At 37.5% G+C, this 18,399-nt stretch overlaps 1 protein-coding gene across 7 annotated transcripts in view; it reads right to left on the bottom strand.

Moving 5' to 3' along the window:
- The window catches only part of NDFIP2 (Nedd4 family interacting protein 2), a 48,963-nt gene extending 30,974 nt beyond the window's left edge, over positions 1-17,989 (bottom strand). For 4 of the 7 annotated variants that reach the window (XM_067293173.1, XM_067293161.1, XM_067293166.1 and 1 more), the window contains exon 1: positions 17,807-17,988. In XM_067293173.1, the coding sequence (XP_067149274.1) occupies positions 17,807-17,842 (36 nt within the window). In that variant the 5' untranslated portion in view covers positions 17,843-17,988. Of the gene's footprint in view, positions 1-17,806 lie in introns of all 7 variants that reach the window. The other 3 variants (XM_067293192.1, XM_067293185.1, XM_067293200.1) reach the window with 2 other exon arrangements.
- Positions 17,990-18,399: the final 410 nt, after the last annotated feature.

Raw genomic sequence — 18,399 nt, 5'->3', positions numbered from 1 at the left:
TATACCTTTAAGTTCTTGTGTTTTCTTCTTTTAAATGCAGTTTTAAGAGGACACTTCCAGTTAAGCATATAGAAAAATAGGAATTAGAATAAGCAAGCATGTTGATTAAAACGCAAGAATTCAAATCTGGTAACTAGTTTTTTTTTTTTTTTACTGGTTCTGATTGTTTTAGCCATATGAATAGTTTTTAGAAAACAGAAATCAAATTTTGTTAAGAAGAAAGTGTTAACTTTAGACAAAGTGTGCCTAGAGGGTGTCTACTGAAGCACCCATAGTCTACAAATTCAGATGAATAAACTGAACATACCTGAAACAAGAATTCTATAACTTTAATTTACAAGCTTTCAAAAAGATTCTACAGAATAATATTGTTTTCCTATTTGTAACAAGAATACTAAGGATACATCTACATTAATTTTGTATTAGGCAAAGTATAATCAGGCTATTAAAAAAAAAAAAGAATACTTTCAGAAGAGAGGGTGCTAAATAAGTTTTACTAAATAATGTTATGTTCCCACAAAAAATTGTTTTTTGTCCAGAGTATATCGAAACTCCGCAGGTTACAAATTCTGTGATTATCTTTCTAACAATAAACTAAGGATAATAGCAGGAATAACAAGAAAATAAGACATTTCAGTAGTAGGCAGGCAAGTTGAAAAGATAGTTCAAGAGAAAATATGAAATATTTCACAAAAAATTAGCACAACAGAACAACTTTATACAATTTTCCTATAGTTTCTCACATATTATCTCTCTTTTAATACGTCAAATTAGAAAAGTGACAAAATCATTTACTTTCTAAGTTTTGATTTTAAGTTAATCATTAACTTTTGCAAGCATGTTTAAAGCATTTTTCAAAAGTCCCTCCAAATATTGCATTCAAAGAACTGTAGCCCAAAAATAAAGGTTTTATCTATATATAAATATTTAAATATGTATGTGTGTGCATGTACACACACACAATTAAGCAGAGATCACTTTCTGGGTAATGAAAGGGAGTATTGAGGGTGCAGGGAAACTGAGCAATCAGGTTATTTTATGTCTCATCAATGACCCAGAAAAAGTAGCAAACAGCTGAGAAATATGCATAGCTATTTAGAGTGGTTAACGCCAGAAAAACAAAACCACTTCGAAATAACCTAATATGTTTAGGGATAGAGAAAGCAAGTAAGCCGACAAATAAAATCCTGATTTTGAAAAGGTCAGGTAGGTCAGAAAAATAGTTTGACTGCGAGCTGTAAATGTTACAATTCTAAATTAAGTACAATCATTCACAAGAAAAATCTGGTGTTGAAATGGATATAGCTAAAATACAACTTTTTTTTAAAATAAAAGTGTTATTTTATTAGGAACGAGATGAGCAATAACAGAAAATTACTGGCATACTTTTACATTAATGGCTGGTACACCCTCATCTGGAATGTGTGGGTAGTTCTGATTATCTCACTGCAACAGCTTGGTCTATGAGCAGTGGAAGAAATTAAGTCTAGTTAAGGGATTTGTCTGTTATCTCCATTCTTCCTCACCTTTTGCCCCCCCCCTTCAGTGAGCAACTTTTTCTTCTACCAAAAAATAGTACATATAAACAGACTGACAACAGCTCCTTGGTCAAAGAACATGCAGCTGCTCAATACCCACTCTTCCATTACCAAGGGAATTAATTTTGTGTGTTCTATCTGCTTGCTTAAAAACTATTTTCATTAAAATTATTTGAAAGCTAGTAACAGTTACAAATGATGGAAGTGACAAGAGGATGGGAAGAGAACATTCACATAAGACTTTTCTCCTTCAGAAAAAGCTAACAAGGCAACCACCTGTAACAGCAACTGCATGTAGGGAACAGAACAATTCCCTACTACAGACTCCAAAGGAGTCCTTTATGCCCTTCAATCAAGTGCATTCAAAAGACACAGTCCTGGTCATTGTTTTGAATGATTTATATTAAGGGAAAGCATTTCTATTTATCTTGTCTCTTACTATACAGATCTTTCAGAAATTCTGAAAGGCATCACAGTTATACTGCTGCAGCAACTTAAAGAAAGTCACAACACTCCTTACAGAATCCCCCATTATGGGGGGGGGGGGACAAAAAAAACCCCACAAACACACACAAGAAGCAGATTAAGAAGCCCAAATATTTACAGCTGCAATGAAAAAGGACAATTTGTTCCATGAGCAGATCGTAGCTTTTATTAGTTCTGCTGCAAGGGTCTTGTCTCCTACATTCTCCTCAAGGCAGTAACTTCAGGTCCTCTCACAGCCTTTCAGCAGGCTCTGCTGGGGCAGGGGGACTCACTCCAGCAAGCTGCAAGTTCTGCCTCTCCCAGCTGGGAAGGCAGTTGCTACCAGACAAAATGGTAGGACCTCTCCTACTTTGTCTTCACAGGACACTGATTCGTCTCTGCACACATCCGTTTTCTTGAAACCTCTAGGAACCCAGCTACCTTCAAGCCTCCCTCCTTCCTGCTTCAATTTGGCTGATACTGGCTGGTAAATTTTAAAGTTATTTTCGGAGATAGGGGAAGCAGAGGTCTGACAGACAGCATAAGTTTCATTTCCATAGAAACCAAGCTAAAAACACTCAGATGGGAATACAAAATGTCTGTTTCAAGGCATTACTTAAATGCTACCTTTTCAGGATTTAACATTAAAAGTTAACAAAGTTTATCTAAAATTCTTTTTCAATAGTAAGATTATTCTGCCCACTTTTTTAATTGAAGGAGTGGGAAGAACCCACAGTTCAGTTTCCCCTCACAACAAATGAACCATTATATAACTGGAAGCAATACAGTTGCTTTTGCCAAGATTATGGTCAAAATAATTGCTAGGACCTCTTAAACAACTACAGGCAACTGTAAATTACCACCTTCCCCTGCTCCCCACCACACTATTTTAAGAGCAGGACTCAAAGGCATTTTTTTTCTGTTGGTTCCATGTCAAATGTTCTTTTCAATAAGGGTTTTTCTGCAACTAGTTCAGTTTGCCATCTCTAGCAATAGTCAGCTTTCTAAAAATCAATTTTTAGATAATCCAAAACAGATTACCTCACGCATCAGTCTGAGTATCATGTATGTAGTCGACTATATAGAGCTTTAAAATTAAAAACAGGACATACTTCAGTATATTTAGATTCTAAACCGTTTGCATGAGTATTTAATTTCCTGCTTTCCCAGCCCTATAACTACAGTGCATTACAGGTTCAAGAGCCATAGTGCTTAGACTTGCAAGTTACATCTAAGTTAGGGCACTTTTAAAGTTTTAAAGTTCAAACTTAGATGTAGAAGCAACGGTTCTTCTAACATCAATGGAGACTACCAGAAAATATACAACACAGGAGAAAAATATTTATTTCCTTCACATTTTTTTTTTACTTTATACTTTCTCCAGCTGATATCCCAAACAAGATCTCTAAAGCAGTAATTCAATATTCTATCCCAGAAGATGAAAAGTGTCTATGCATTAACATCTTCAGCTCTTTCAACATCAAAATATTATGAAAAATAGATAATACAGCCACTTTTCTTTTAGCATTTCATTTTTATTGTAAATCACTTCTTTAAGGAAATAAATAACAGGGGGAGATCTAATCAAGTCCTCTATTTTATTTGTGCAATTAATAATTTCCAAAGCAAGCAGATGTGGTGGCTGAAATCAGCTGACATCATAGAACATGAACCAGAAGAAAGTGTTTAGCAGCACAGAATCCCTCTACTGAGGGAATGGCTGTGGATGGTTTTACTCTTTAAGCTTTTCAGAAATAAAAACTTAAAGTGGGAGGAAGATGTCATTCTCTGCTTACGCTTTTCATTTACCTCCAGATTCTGATTTTGTGTGAACTACGCATGTCTGCTTACTTCTAAAAACTGAGTTTGCGTCTTTTCTGATATATTAACTGATGGTAGAAGAGTGGCAATATAGGCAAACTATTAAATTATGTCATATTTATAAGAGAGCAGAGGAAAAGGATATACTATGATGATATCTAGTGTCAGCTGTATCATGCTTCCACAAGATTAGACAGACATTTTCTGATCGAGTGGATTAAAGCTGCACGTTATCTCTTATCATCCTGACAGTGTATCCTACAAAAATGATATACACACACTCAGCCTATTTCTGTTACCCAATTTTATGCACATTCTTTTAAAAGTTGCTGTATTTTCCATTTTCTAAAATGTGATTTACAGAAATTCAGTATCATTTAAATAAGTATTACAACATAATTTCAACAATGCATTATAAGCACTATATAGACCTTCTTTAAAAAAAATAAGCTGTTTCCACATTGCATCTTATTTAGTGCAGCAGAAAATTATGCAGAAGATACTACCATTTAGAAAAAAGGCATCTAGCTTTCCTTCTCTATTTTCATTTATACCTGTACTACAAGATCATCTTGACAAAGACCGACTTAGGTAAGCTTTTATATGAATTTTAGTGGTGATGGTTCTGCCTTGGCCAAAGAACTTCACAGCATTGTCACTAGAAATCTTAAATTACAAGCACTTTTAATTTGTCCTCCTTTCTAGCCTTTCAAATGATAGTACAGTCACACTTTAGGAAGTTTGTCCCCTCCAGTTTCGACCTCATACCAATCAGTTCATGAGTTTATTCAAACTGTATTAAAATCAATACAATGCATGGAAACTCCATAATCATGGACCTAAAACCATTCTTTAAGTAAAAAGGTGGAACTAACATAAGTAGATCATGCTTTAATCCAAATAACATTGTCCCAACAGTCTTCACTGTGATATAGACTACTCATGTATTTTTAGAAAGGCCCATAAAAAATATATATATAAACACAGAAGCACAGTTACACTTGGGTAAAAATTACAAGATCATAAGCGATAAATAAATCCTCCTATGGAAAAAGAAATGCTGCAAGTTTCTTGCTCATCAGTAGAGGGGGAAAAAACAAACAAAAAACCTATTCACATTGGCCTTTGAGAAAACAGATGACTTTAACGATCTTGTAAAAATAAACATTTATAAGAAAAAAATGCACAGAAACAATATAGAATTTTAACTTTATAGCTTTCTTCTCTATCAAAGCATTGATTTACAACAACATCATGCTTTTGTCTACAAATTCCTGTTGTAATGTCAACCTACCAGGAACCCATGCAGACCAAAATTTTAACTTCCTATCTACTGAAAGCTATTCATCAGTAGTTCATCAAGTGCACTCTCTTCTAAAATACACAGTACTGGCCACAGTCAGAGATCCCCCCCAAAATTTAACTCTCTAAAGATGTTAGACCGAGAGCCTTTAAGGAAATAAATACTATATTAAAGTACAAAGTAACGAAGTTACATGAGGTACTTTGGTACATTCAGGTAAAACGCAAACGCCCAGCAAATTTTAGCAACTTTTGCTTTTAACCCTTTGGTTTACACCTAAAACATCAACTGGTCAAAGCTGATCAGCGTACCAGAGCGCACAGAGCAGATCTACATAATTTTTCCTCCACCATCCCATCACTTCACAAGTGTTAACCATTACAAATATCCAGATCTACTACTACTCCTTAGTGACAGTGGGGTGTTTTTTTGATACATCTCTGCAAAAAGTTTTCAACAGTAGTCAATATGTTATAAGGTCACAGATATAAAATCTGCACTAGAAGCAGGAAAGCAGAAGAGAGGGCCATTGCTGCCATTCCACAGCTGTGTAGAAATACCAAATGTGTCTGCTAAATAAGGATTAGGTACCATGGAAACCACAACCTCTGGAGGCAAATTTCTACTGAAGAGAATCCAAAGAGATTTATACTGAATGTTGTTGAAAAATATGTTGCAACAGAATGGTTCTTCTGCCAAAGTTGGACTCTTCATATAAAAATAAAGTGATCCATGGCAACTGAAAGTGTTTTATATGCACTTCTTTATTAAAAAAAAAAAAAAAGACACTCATTCACATTAATGTAAACAGTGAAATCATTTCAGTCAGTGCTCTTATATCAGAGGGCTAGCCTATGGACTTTTCAAGTTTTTTTTTTTTTTTTTTTAAAGAAGCATATAAGCATTTACAGAAAAAATACAAACAGCGATCAGGACTTCCTGGGGGGAAAAAATATATATATATATATCCTAAAGGCTACTACACGTATAAAATGTGACTATTTCATATCTCATGGATTGTAATCCAGATTTAAACAATTAATTACACATTTAACAACAACACAGTATATGCATTTGTATTCATTTCCTTTTGCTTCCAAGATAGCTATTTCTTCCCATCCCCCACATCAATAGCAAACACAGAGCTATCCTTAGTAAAGGACTGTCAATAACATACCATGTGTTAATATTAGAACAAACTCTTTTCTAGAAGTATTCTGAGACTAACACTAACTAAAAGGGTTTTCCTTCAAAATAGTTCTGTTTCTTTCTACTTTATTCTTTAGGGTTTTTTTTTCCTCTAATACAGAAATATTCAGAGATAATTCTGAATACTGGAATTCTGATGGGACCAAAACAGATATGTTTGATTTTTATCATAAAATTATAAATAGGACATAGCTTCCAAGAGTTTTTCCCTATTGTATGGTTATAGGAATTAATTGTGACAGTTGCCACTAAAAAAGAACTGATATCTCTAAAAAAAATTATTTGTACTGGCATTTTTCAAACCTTAGAGCATCAGTATAAAAATGGTTCTAGAAAATAGGTGGTAAAAAACCTCAGTAAAGTTTGCGCACAATAAGGTATGGTAATTCTGAGTTATTCTAAATCTAAAAGTTATTAAAGAGATCACCATGTACCATGCAGCCTTCTGTTGGTCAAATGATCACTCAAGAACAGTTTGAGGAACTAGTCTAAATCCTATAAGCAAAATACAGGATGAAGCTTCTCCTCCTTGAAGACTTTCTAGTTAGAACTAAGAATGTTTAATACAGATCCATTAATATAAAAGTACGTTACTTAGAACAGTGGTCAGTCTGCGGCAGTGTTTTGTCTTCAACTACACAAGGAAAGGCCACAAGCCTGGTCACTATTTGCCCATTTTTCTCAAACCTCCCAAAAGTTGGCAAGCGTTACATTATGGATGCTATACCTCTGCCTATTCCATTTAGTTACTGTTATGGACTTGTCCATGAATTTGCCTTTTTGAATCTGCTAATACTATTTGCCTCTCCTGTATTAACAAGTTGTTCACTTCTCACTGTGTAGTTATTTTTGTGTGATTTAAACCAAAGTTTTAGTGTGTGCTCTCTAATTCTAATATTGTATGATTTGGTGAATAACAGCTCCACAATCACTTCATCCACGGCCTTGATGACTTTGCTGTAAACTTTGATCATTCCCAGCACCCAACTACCCATTTTACTCTCTGCTTTTAAAGCAGCTGCTTCAGCCCCTTAGCTGTTCTTCCATTTGCCTTCTCTCGCTCCACTATGCTCTTCTTGTGAGAGACCAAAACTGCATACAATACTCAAAATGTCATTGGTACTAAGGTTTCATACAATGACAAAACCAGACTTCCTGTTCATACTCAATACCTTTCCTGGTAGTGGACCATGTTTTGTCTGGGTTTGTTGGCAGTTGTCATTAACCAACAGCTTCAGCAAAGCATCAGTGACAACTCCAAGAATCCCCAATCAAAAGGTCACTTTTTCTTTGCTTAAAAGCACCTGCATGAAACCAGTACATCAAGTAAGTCCTGATCATTCTAAAGTAACTCAGCACAAACAAAACATGTAAAATGTACAAATAATGGGCATATGAAAACCTGTAAAATTGGGAAATGGGCAGAACTGTCACCAATAACAAACTCATCATTTAACAATTAGTTCCAGCTTCCATTCTAACCTACATTCATCTGGGCTAAAAATTTCAATGTTGATACAAAAAGCTAAGTATTTCTGTAAATATTATTCATGTTTCACTTAAAGGCTAAAGTACAACAGGAAGGTTCATGCACATAGCTTCCTAATGAGGACAATGAGGGAGGATGCTAAAAATGGCAAATTCAGTTTGTAGGGAGAGGAAGACAAGGAGGTCTTTCTAGAGAAGTATTATAGTAACTGAACTGCAGAAGGGGTATCTTAAGTCCCTGATTTGAGAGAGGTAAGAAAAAAAGGACTTGAGTTTGTGTCTCCTGTATCACAACTGAATTGCCCTTGAAAATTCTGGAGTAAAACCCTAAGAAAATCTTAGATAACATTATTGACAGTGCAGGGGTTTTTCTCTTGTGTATCTGAATAAAGCTAGTTAAGCAGGAACAGTTTCCCACTCAACAGTACTAAATAGCTCCAATTAAAATCACTGGATTAAATAATACATAAATCAGAGGAGTAAGTCAATAAAAACAAACCTTCTTTATTCTTATTAACAGGTCAATCCTTACATGGCTTTTTATGCATATCTCATTTCTTAGCAACTGAAAAATGGAGTACTCAAGCTTCTCAATTTAAGATATCAGCAAATCAGATAATTAGAGAGATGATGCACACAGAAATTCCAACAACTTAAAAAACAAAGACCCATATACATGATCTGATCACACTTTTTTTTTTTTCTTCATGCAGTATATGCAAAAGGATAGGCCTTATCGAAGATACTCTTGTTTTGAGTTGTGGATTTTTCTCCTCTATCCACTACGGGACTCTCAGCTTTAATAAATTTAGTGACAAAGACAAACACAACCCAGAGAACAGCAACAAACTTTAAAAGCCCTCTCTTTAAAGAATGTGTTTTGTGTCTCAACCGATAGTATAGGGTTTTTTTGTTTTGTTTTTTTTTAACGCCCTGATATTATGGCCAAAGAGCGCTGACTAAGCATTTTAAAGCAAGCAAACATAGTATGCGTTCCAACGGGCAATTTTCTGGATCTGTCAATGGTGAGAGGTATGATGCAGAGGTCTAGAAGCCAGCACTTCCCAACAGGTCAAGTTTTCTGACTATTAGTCAAACAAACAAAAAACACATTGTAGCTGACCAGGAAGCTTGACTGTTCAGATGGGAGGAAGCAGAGGACCAAATTAGTGCTACCTAGTGACCTTGGAAAGTCAAAGAAAGGGAAGGTAGCAGACACCAGGATAAGAGAGAGACTGATGAACTGTTAATTAACTATGCTGACCATTACCAAGCCATGCTTAATGTTAACTTGTACCTTACCACACAAAAAATATTTTATTTCCTGCAGTAGCAAGATACATGCCATTGCAAATATCCTCTTGTCAATAACTTTTCCTCAAAGCTGATCTACATAACCGTTTCAGGTTAATCAGGGAAAAGCAAAAACATGTTCAACAGTAAGCTATGCGTACAGCTTTACCAAGGACATGATTCTGACCTTTATTACAACAATAATCCATCTGTCAATATTAATAGAATTGCTGTCAAAAAGTAAAATACTATTCAAAACTAAAGTGGACAAACTTATGTTTGTCAATATGTTAAGTTACAATACAATAGTTAGAGATTAAGATTTTTTTATTATTATTTTTACTGAAAACACATGTTTTATAAGAAATAAGATGACACATCTCTGCCAAGCATCCTGAACAACTGAATAAGAAGAGGATTACAAACAGAAATACAACAGAATTAGTAATATACAGGATATTGATCATGTTTTGTTATGTCTACAAAGTTTGAAGAGTTTTTTTTTCCTAAATCATTCTGTTCATTCTAAACACAGATGAGGCACAGCTGGGGGTGTTTGGGGATGACCCAGTATCTAATGGTTAGGGTACAGAGTGATTGAAAAGTAAGTTAGACTGCATCAGTTTCAGCCTACTCTTAGCCTCTGATAATGGAAACAATGTTTAAGTGGAATAAACAGTTAAATGTTAAAATGGAAATATATTTTCCACTTTCATTCTAAGTCTCAAGGCTGTAAGGCATCCACATCCTGAAATGTGCTGAGAGTCCAGGCAATGCAAGACTTCAGCACAGAACAGAAGTTGTTAGTCATTTTCATTAAAAACACAGCCGGCAAAGGGGGTACCCATTTTACTAAAATAGGCTAGCTGCTACAGTACTTGTCCAGGAAGTGGGAGACCTAAGCCTGAGGCAGCTCAAACCCACATTCTTGGCTGTACAACAGCTCAGTTTCAGTAGGAAGAGTTGCCAGTGCCCCTCCAACCTAATAAGCTTCCAAGTTTTTTTTATTTTTTCTTTGCCCATAATCTCCTAGGATTAATTTCTTTCTCAAATTGAGAATGGCTTGCCTAATATGGGTGTATTGGTGTATAGTTCATTTGTTCATGCTCCTGTCCAAAGCAGCCTAAGCACCTCTAGTCCGGAAGCAGGTTTTAAGCTATGAAACTGAACACAGCAATCCCACCTAGGATTGTGAACTCCATTCTAGGACTGAGGTCCCAAAAAGCTAGGTATCATGACAGTACCAGTTGCCACATGTTCATTCTTTTGTGGATATTGTCTTTAGGAAGACTGTTTCAAAAATAGGCTAAAGTTAGGCATTTGTCCTGTGTGCCTCAATTTCCCCATCTGGAAGACTGCTACCAACATTTTGTATTAACAGTGATTTTTAAGCATGGGATTTCTGAGACTGTTCTATTGTGGTTCCTACCTCATTTTTCAGATATGAACATGCTCAAACAGTGCTTAGAGTTTCTTTAAGCAGCATGATAGGAAGAGATCTAGCTTAGCAAAAGTCATCTGTGACGTGGCCAAGAACCCTGTTATTCAAAAACATTTTATTCTTGTTACGGAACATTCCCCCCTCTCCTTTTTTTAATAGGATAGCCAGACTTACTAAAAGTGGCCTATGTGTGCATAACCTAGTCTGAAGCTGCCCTTTTCCATTACATGACTTAGTGTCACTGCTCAGAGCAGGTACACCTTTCTTTTGCATTTGTGCATCTTTGAGGAACTTAAAAATTCAGGAGTACAATTTCACAAGATGGGCTCAGCCAAGCCAACAGCTTGCTGCTACCAAAGAGGACAGTACTTTTCCCACTCTTTCCTCCCTGCAATTCCCTGTGCAAACGCATCATTTAATCTTAAATTTAGGCCTACCAAGAATTATTTCCTAGAACTGAATAATATAAAAAATAGTACAAAATAACCAACCATAAGAGACAGAACAAAATGAGAGTAGCAACTTAATAGGTATGAATAAGAACTGCAGGCATTTTCTGTTTAATTTAACTTTACTTAGTTATACATTTATGTTTAGTTAAACATTAGAATATTATGGTCAGAAATTATTGGAAGGGAAGAAGATTCAGAAGACAAAAATAAGTCCAAACTTTTTACAAAGTTTAGAAAGCCAGCTTTGTCACAAATCAGTCGGCAGATAAGGTATATGGATATTACCTTTTGCAGATGTGGTTATTACTACTACAGCATTTTTTAATCTACAGGAGATAAAGATTGATTTTTTTTATAGATACAATATTCCTCTACCTTGAAAACTTCCATTTATGTGGAGACTCCTGTCTACAGTTTTTCCAGAGACTGCTCTAAGGGTTAGATGAGGTTTTCTTCCCTAAATGCAGACACCTAAGCGCATTCTTTGAAGTGAACTTGAGTTTCAAATTTGAATATCTGTATTTTTCCTTTTGGGCTTATATCTGTAATATCTGGAAAAAAAATTACAAGCTGCTCATACGCCATAATAGTCTAGTATTGAGGTTTTAGGTTATGTCTAAATTATCCTTTACTATGAGAACCCAGTTCTCTTCGTGAGACTGTGACCAACCAAGGTCAACATGTCTCAATGCTTTTCTGCCAGTTTGGTAGACTGTATCACCTCACTGAGGGGTGAGACAAGAAGCCAAAGTTCTGTTTACTCTGCAGTGACTTTTGACAGTAACAAGTTCTTGTATGAAAAGGAAAATGAACAATGGGAGTATGTGATGTCTAGAAAAGTTCCCATGAATTTTTGGAGAAAAGTTTGTAAGAGTGAAGTAACTCAGGTACATTTTACTGGCTTTTACTGCTGATTTTATTCTGTTCAGCATGGTAAAACTGGTGTCCTATATAACTGATCCAGTTTGTAAGCACGGCTGATTAAAACAAACAAAACACTGCTGTTCTTCTTCCCCAGTAAACATACACTCCAAAGACCAGAAACTGCCCAAATGCCACAACCTGTGCCCACATTTAAAAAAAAAAAAAAAAAAAAAAGCTATTAGTAAGCTATGGTAACTGCTATTACTCCTGTTCTATCAGTGAGACAGTGCTTCCTCCTGTGAAGCAGATCCTTAGCTAGGTACAAAATTTGTGGCCCACAGAGAGAGATCCAAAAACCAGATGGTCATGACAACACACAAAGGTAGATTACCCTGTTTTAGATTTACAAAGGGGAAGAGAGAGAAAAGATTGTACCTATCTGGTACCTCAGCACCTTGACCTGTAAGGAACACACAGAGAAATTAGAGATTTATTTCCTTCTTCCATATGAAACACGGAAGTGTTTTAAAAGCCTACCTAAAAAGTAAAAAAGACACACAGCCTGACTACTGTATTTGCAAATATACCACAACATTTATAATAATTTTTCATCTTCATTTATTGGGGATTTTTTAAAGCAAAAAATGGGGAAAAATGTTTATAAAAACATTAAATTGTTCTTTAAATAAAAATACATTATATTCCATTTAATATAATTTGCTATTAGTAAAAAATATGTTGAAAAACTAGTAAATTACAAATTTAAAATGTTTACTATTAAATTCTAAAAATAATTAAGGTATAAGCACAGTCCAGTCTTTGAAAGTTCAACTTACCTCATTTGAGAGGACCCTTATAAGCCCTTCTAAACTATTAAAAGCTTAAAGTGCAAAATGCCAGTGCATTGAAAAATTTTTTATCTTCAATGGTTAAGAGTTTTGTATCACTAAATGTGTCAGCTTAACTGTCATAAGCACAGTCAAGCAACAGCAAAGCTTAACACTTAACATATCTTTACTCAGTATTCTTCTGCACTATAAACACAGAAGTCTCCTGAAAGCAACAGTTTACCTTCCAGTTATGACTTCACAACCAGACATACTGAAAGCAATGGAATTTCCCTAACGTAAGCTAGCTTGATCTGTTCAGTAACACCAATTCTCCAAAGACGAAAAATACTATACCATATTCTAGATGTAGGCTATGATTCTTATATGAAAAATGCAAAATAAATAATACTCGGGTAAAATTTTTATTTATTTGCCAATCACTATTAGACTCAGTCCCATGAAAAGAAACAAAAGAGGAAGAAATTTTTCTTCTGTTCACATTTCCTGTGTAGGTTGACTTTCATGTGTGTTTGAGACATACAAAGATAACTTGGCTTTGATTCAGGTTAAAAAGATAACATTATGACCATAAGAAGTCAATGATAATGGAGTCAAGAAATACAGAATATTAAGGGTTCATTGTAATTGTACAACTCTTCACAACATGTATCATTACATAGGCAAAGTGTTTATAGAATCAATTTCCATCACTTAATTCTGTTTCTAAACAATGTACACAACTTGACACACAAAATTCATCAACTTTAAAAAAAGAAACAAACAAAAAAATCATGATAAATAGCAGGCTGGAGTCTTGGAGTTCTTCATCATTCATTACTTAGAAACCAAAGCAGCATTTCCAACACCCCACTCAACTCCAGGTGCCACAGTGGTATGATGAGTTCAGTGACAGCTTAAGTGACATCTGGTCACTGACCTTTGGTTTCATCCATCCTGGTTTGCTACTTACCTACTTTACCCCTTAACACTTAAGCTACCCTATAGTACAAGACAATCAACTACCTGACCAAAGATTATTAAAAGATTATTAATCAAAAGCCTTAATGAAGTAACATGGGGAGGGGATTGATTATAATTCTTAAGCAATTTACATATGTGGCTTTCAATGGGATGTACGTGCCTATATCATTCATACACTTGTGAAAAAGTCTCCCTCATTACTCAGTTACTTGGAAAATCATGTTTCACAGAAAAAGGCAATCCCAAGCTCTAACATTCAGTTGTTCACCCATTTTTACATACTGCAGAAGACTGCTGAATTTCTTTTTCTTAGCTTCAGTACAGATTCATAAAGCATCATTCAAATCACCTTTTCTGTGAACAAGCTTGGACCAGAAGCAGACATTTCAGGCAATGAGATAGTAATGCACAATTTAGGGACAGATGACAAAGAGCTAGAAAGTAAAAGGATACAGAAAAATTATCACTGAACAATTTACTATTATATTTTACTAAGTTGATGCCTCAGTCCCCCGGTCCAACAAAAGCAGAACAGAAAGAAAAAAAAAAAAAGCCAACACGCAGGAAAGGACACATTTACCAACAAGATTGCAGTATGCAAGTGACTAAGGAAAGAAAAAGGAAGGAACGCAAGACAGCAAAGATTGGCTAATTTATTTCTGATGTCATACTCCTGCACGGAAGCATGACAAATTCTCACCCATCAATTAGTTGTCTTTTCTGCCCTATGAAGAAGGACAGAAAAGGAGGGGTAGAAGGCAGTAAAATCTCACATGCCTGAAGCAGATAAAGTTACGTAATGTTGATTCACTGCCTGCTCTTAGTTTACAACACTTACTGTGCTGTACTTCCAAGTAGCAGCTTTTTAACAGTTGCATCATTTTAGTATTTTTAAACTTAAAAAAAAAAAAACACACACAGATACAAAAAAAAGGAACAGAACAAAGCTTTAATACTGTTTCTGACAGAGGAAAAAAACAAGAGAAACCAACATTTAAATTGTATGCTCAGACACTTTCTGTTCCTTAACAAGTCATAAAATTGGCTAGTTGTCTTAAAGCATTAAGAATGGCAGGTACTTTAAGTCTTTTAGTTTAACTCACTTAAAGAAACCACAAACAAAAAGGGGCAGCAGTGAGATAGATTCTTCAACTTCACTGAAGTGCTAGTAATTACTGTCACTGCTATGAACTGACTGTAAGCCAATAATTCTTTTTATTTTGTTTAGAAGAAAACTTGCCCTGGATAGAGCAAAAAAGGTCAATCAGAAGTAAAGGTAGAATGGGTGGAATGGGGAAAAATTTTTTTTGCTATTTATTAAAAAAAAAAAAAAAAAAAACACAAAAAGTGAACAGCACTGGTCAGATTTCATGAGCTTAGCAATAGGGAGTGAGAGGCTCACAAAACTAATGCCATGTTAGCCACATATTTCTCCTCTATATTTTGCCCCTAAAAATTAGGATATGACAACAAAACGGACATTTTCAAAAGCTGAAATAATCTATTGCTTATTATCTGTCACAGTCATTATGTAAGCAAATACATCATAACTCTTTAATAATCAGGTGCTAATTAAGTGTATCTGCAATTGTCTTGTTCTTCCATCCTCTGACCCAGCACAGTAAGTAAATAACATTTTGAAAGTCTCAATGTCAAGCAGTCAGATGTACTGCATAGTAAAAGAAAAAAAGCAATATGGTCCTTCCTAAAAGGTAGCAATCAGTAAGATCTTGTTTTTAACTCTGGAGTGCATCAAAGTTTAAAACAGCACTTTCATTGTTCTATTGAATTTGTAGTCAGTTATTTAATGTGCTGTAATTGCAAAGGCTTCAGGGAACACTTCCATAACAAAATTCAGTTATATAAATTGGCCACAAAGTTTAATATACACGGGGAATTGATTGGACTCTTACTGTACTACATCAATATTGGCCCTTTTAGAACTCCACACCGAAAAGCATTTATTCAAAGCTGGGCACCAGCACCATAGCTGGAAGTTTCAAATCAGATAAAACATGAAAAAATATTAGAGGCAAATTATTTCTTCATTCCACCTTACCATGCTTTTTCTACTCCTTTCTCTGAGTAACAGAATTAAATGTTCCATTATATTTATCTGACCTTTAATAGCATATACTTTTAAGGCCTTTTAAAACATACCTTGGTTACTTCAGACCTCAGGGAGCCTATAGTGTTTGAAGGCTCTTCAGAAAATGCTCTGCCAGCATTTTCATTTGCCTTTGTAAAGAAGAGCCAATGACTTCAGGACCTCTGCTGATTCTAAATTATGGTAATATGGCACAGGAAGAGAAGCATGTTAGAAGGCTAGTTAGAAGGCTAGGTTTAGTTAGAACTAAACTGTATAGTGCACTGGGACCTGCTATTGTCCTAAAAGTACACATCATTCCTGAGAAGATGCAGACTGCTGGATACGTTCTTCGAGTATATGACTATTCCACAATATAATCACTCCAGAGCAAACAGAAGTCTCCCATACTGTTGGTAGCACTATCAAAATGAGTATTCGCATAACAAAGGTTTTCTTATTACTTATTTTAGAGCATAACCTAGGAACAATCTGAATACAGATTTCTGTATTTATTTTAACATAAGTTCACTCTTATGAGTTCTTTGCCTGCAACCCAGAAGAACCATTTACATCCAGAAAACTGTGTAATGTCACCAGACCAAGAAATACAAGATAACGGATCAAACAAAAGTAAACATGACCACTTTTGTGATCATTGTTTTCGCTGTTCAAGCTGTAAAACACAAACAGTAAGATAAACAATTCGGGCTTTAGATGGAGAATTGTAGAAGAGATCTAAATTACAATCAGTAGCAAAGATTTCAGATTTTTATGGTATCTCCTTACATATGTAGCAAAGCCATGAAGTACATGGAACTAAAGGTTAAAATTGAAACTTTTGAAGAGGCTGACTACACTTAAGTCATTTTTGTGACTAATAACCAGAAAAGTTTACACCTTTTAATTGATACTAAACTAACAACTGAATGAAACAAGCAGTACAACCATCTCAGGCTGGAAGAAGAGCTTAGTATCCTAAATTACTGTTTCAGTAATGAAGTTTAGAAGGAAGAAAAGAAAGGGCACTTAAATTAGATGCAATGAACTGTAAAGTACCGAAGACCAATCTTCAGTAAACCACTGTCCTTGGTGTATGTGTGTGTGCGCACGTGTGTGTGTATACACATATACATAGATACACACACAGACTTACAGACCTGTCTTCAGTGTTTTACACTACACTGAATCTAATTTTTAGTAAGCCACTGTACACGTGTGTGTGCGTGCATCTACATATGTATGATGGCTTACTGAAGATTAGACTACACAGGCATTAAGATCTATCCCTGTGCTAGATAGCTAAGAACTACTTAAAAAGTCTTTAGAATAGAAATGGCACTTCATTCTCCAGCATGTGTATTAACTAGAGATATTCCCCTATTCTTAACTTCACAGCTAGACAGCATAAAACACTGTTGTTCTTCAAATAAACTTTTGTCAGGACAACAGCTTGAACGATCAGTTAAATACCCAAACAAAGCCCACCTCTACGAATCTCCCCTGAACATCGCAGAAGGAACAAGCTACACGGAGGAGTCCAGCTACTTCTTATCTAAGAGGAAAGCACGAGCCACTCGGCTAGGGCAGAGAAGATCGACACCGCCACCACGCAGCTCGCCACCAGACGAGGAAAACATCCCACCCGCCAAGAGGAGCGGGGACCGCTCAGCCCTCGGCAGCCCCCGCACCGTCGCCGACCGCCCCGAGGCGGCCGAGGGCAGGCCAAGCGCCGCCGGCCCGCGGAGGAGGAGCGCGAATGGCACCGCGATCTTCCGCCGGCACGAGCAGCTCGGGGGGCCCGGCCGATGCCAACCGCCCCGCGGGAGGGAAGGGACGGGGACGGGGTCAGGCCCGGGCCCACAGCGGCGCTGGAGCAGCGCGGGGAGGCCCCTCTCAGACCCCGGAGCCGCGCAGGCCCGAGAAAAGAGGAGAAAAAAAGGGGTAAAAAAAAGGGTGAAAGGGCTCCCGCCCGCCGCCTCCCCGCCACGGACCGACCCCGCGGCCGGGCCTGGCCGCGGCCGGCCGCACTCACCACTTGGTAGCGGCTGGCGGGCTGGTGGTGCTCCATCCCGGCCACCCGCCCGCCGACACACGCAGAGGCGCGGCCGCCGCACAGCCCTTCCTCCTCCTCGCCCGCTCAACCGGAGCCGGAGCCGGAGCCGCCGCCGCCGCCGCCGCCCTTCCCCCCGCCCACTCCAGCGGCGGAGCCGGCAGCCCCTCCCCCCCCCGCCGCCGCCGCCAGGGGCGGGGCCGCGCCACCCAGCACCGCCTCGCTTCCTGCTGCTGGGCGGGGGGGAGGGGAGCGCGCCGCGGCCCCGCCCCCGCCCTCTGTGACGCGCCGAGCCGCGCGTGCTCCGCCGCGCGTTGGCCTCCGCCGCAGCAGCCCAACCGCTGCCGGCGGCGGGCGCGCGCCTGCGCGCAGGGGCGGCGCCCCTCCCAGGCTGTTGGGCGGTGGGAGGAAGCCTGGCCGTTTTTATGTGGGTGCGCGTGTGCCTGCCCTTACGGGAAGAACGGGCTACGCGTACGGCATGTGCCCCCTTCCTTAAACACGCCCCAGCTCACGTGTGTGACCTTGACGTCGCTCCTCTCTGTGTAGTTCCTTCTGTTTTTTCGAGCCCCTAGTCT

Source organism: Apteryx mantelli, chromosome 1 (genome assembly GCF_036417845.1).
Source record: "Apteryx mantelli isolate bAptMan1 chromosome 1, bAptMan1.hap1, whole genome shotgun sequence".
Lineage (NCBI taxonomy): Eukaryota > Metazoa > Chordata > Aves > Apterygiformes > Apterygidae > Apteryx > Apteryx mantelli.
This window is presented reverse-complemented; position numbering and strand designations above follow the sequence as displayed.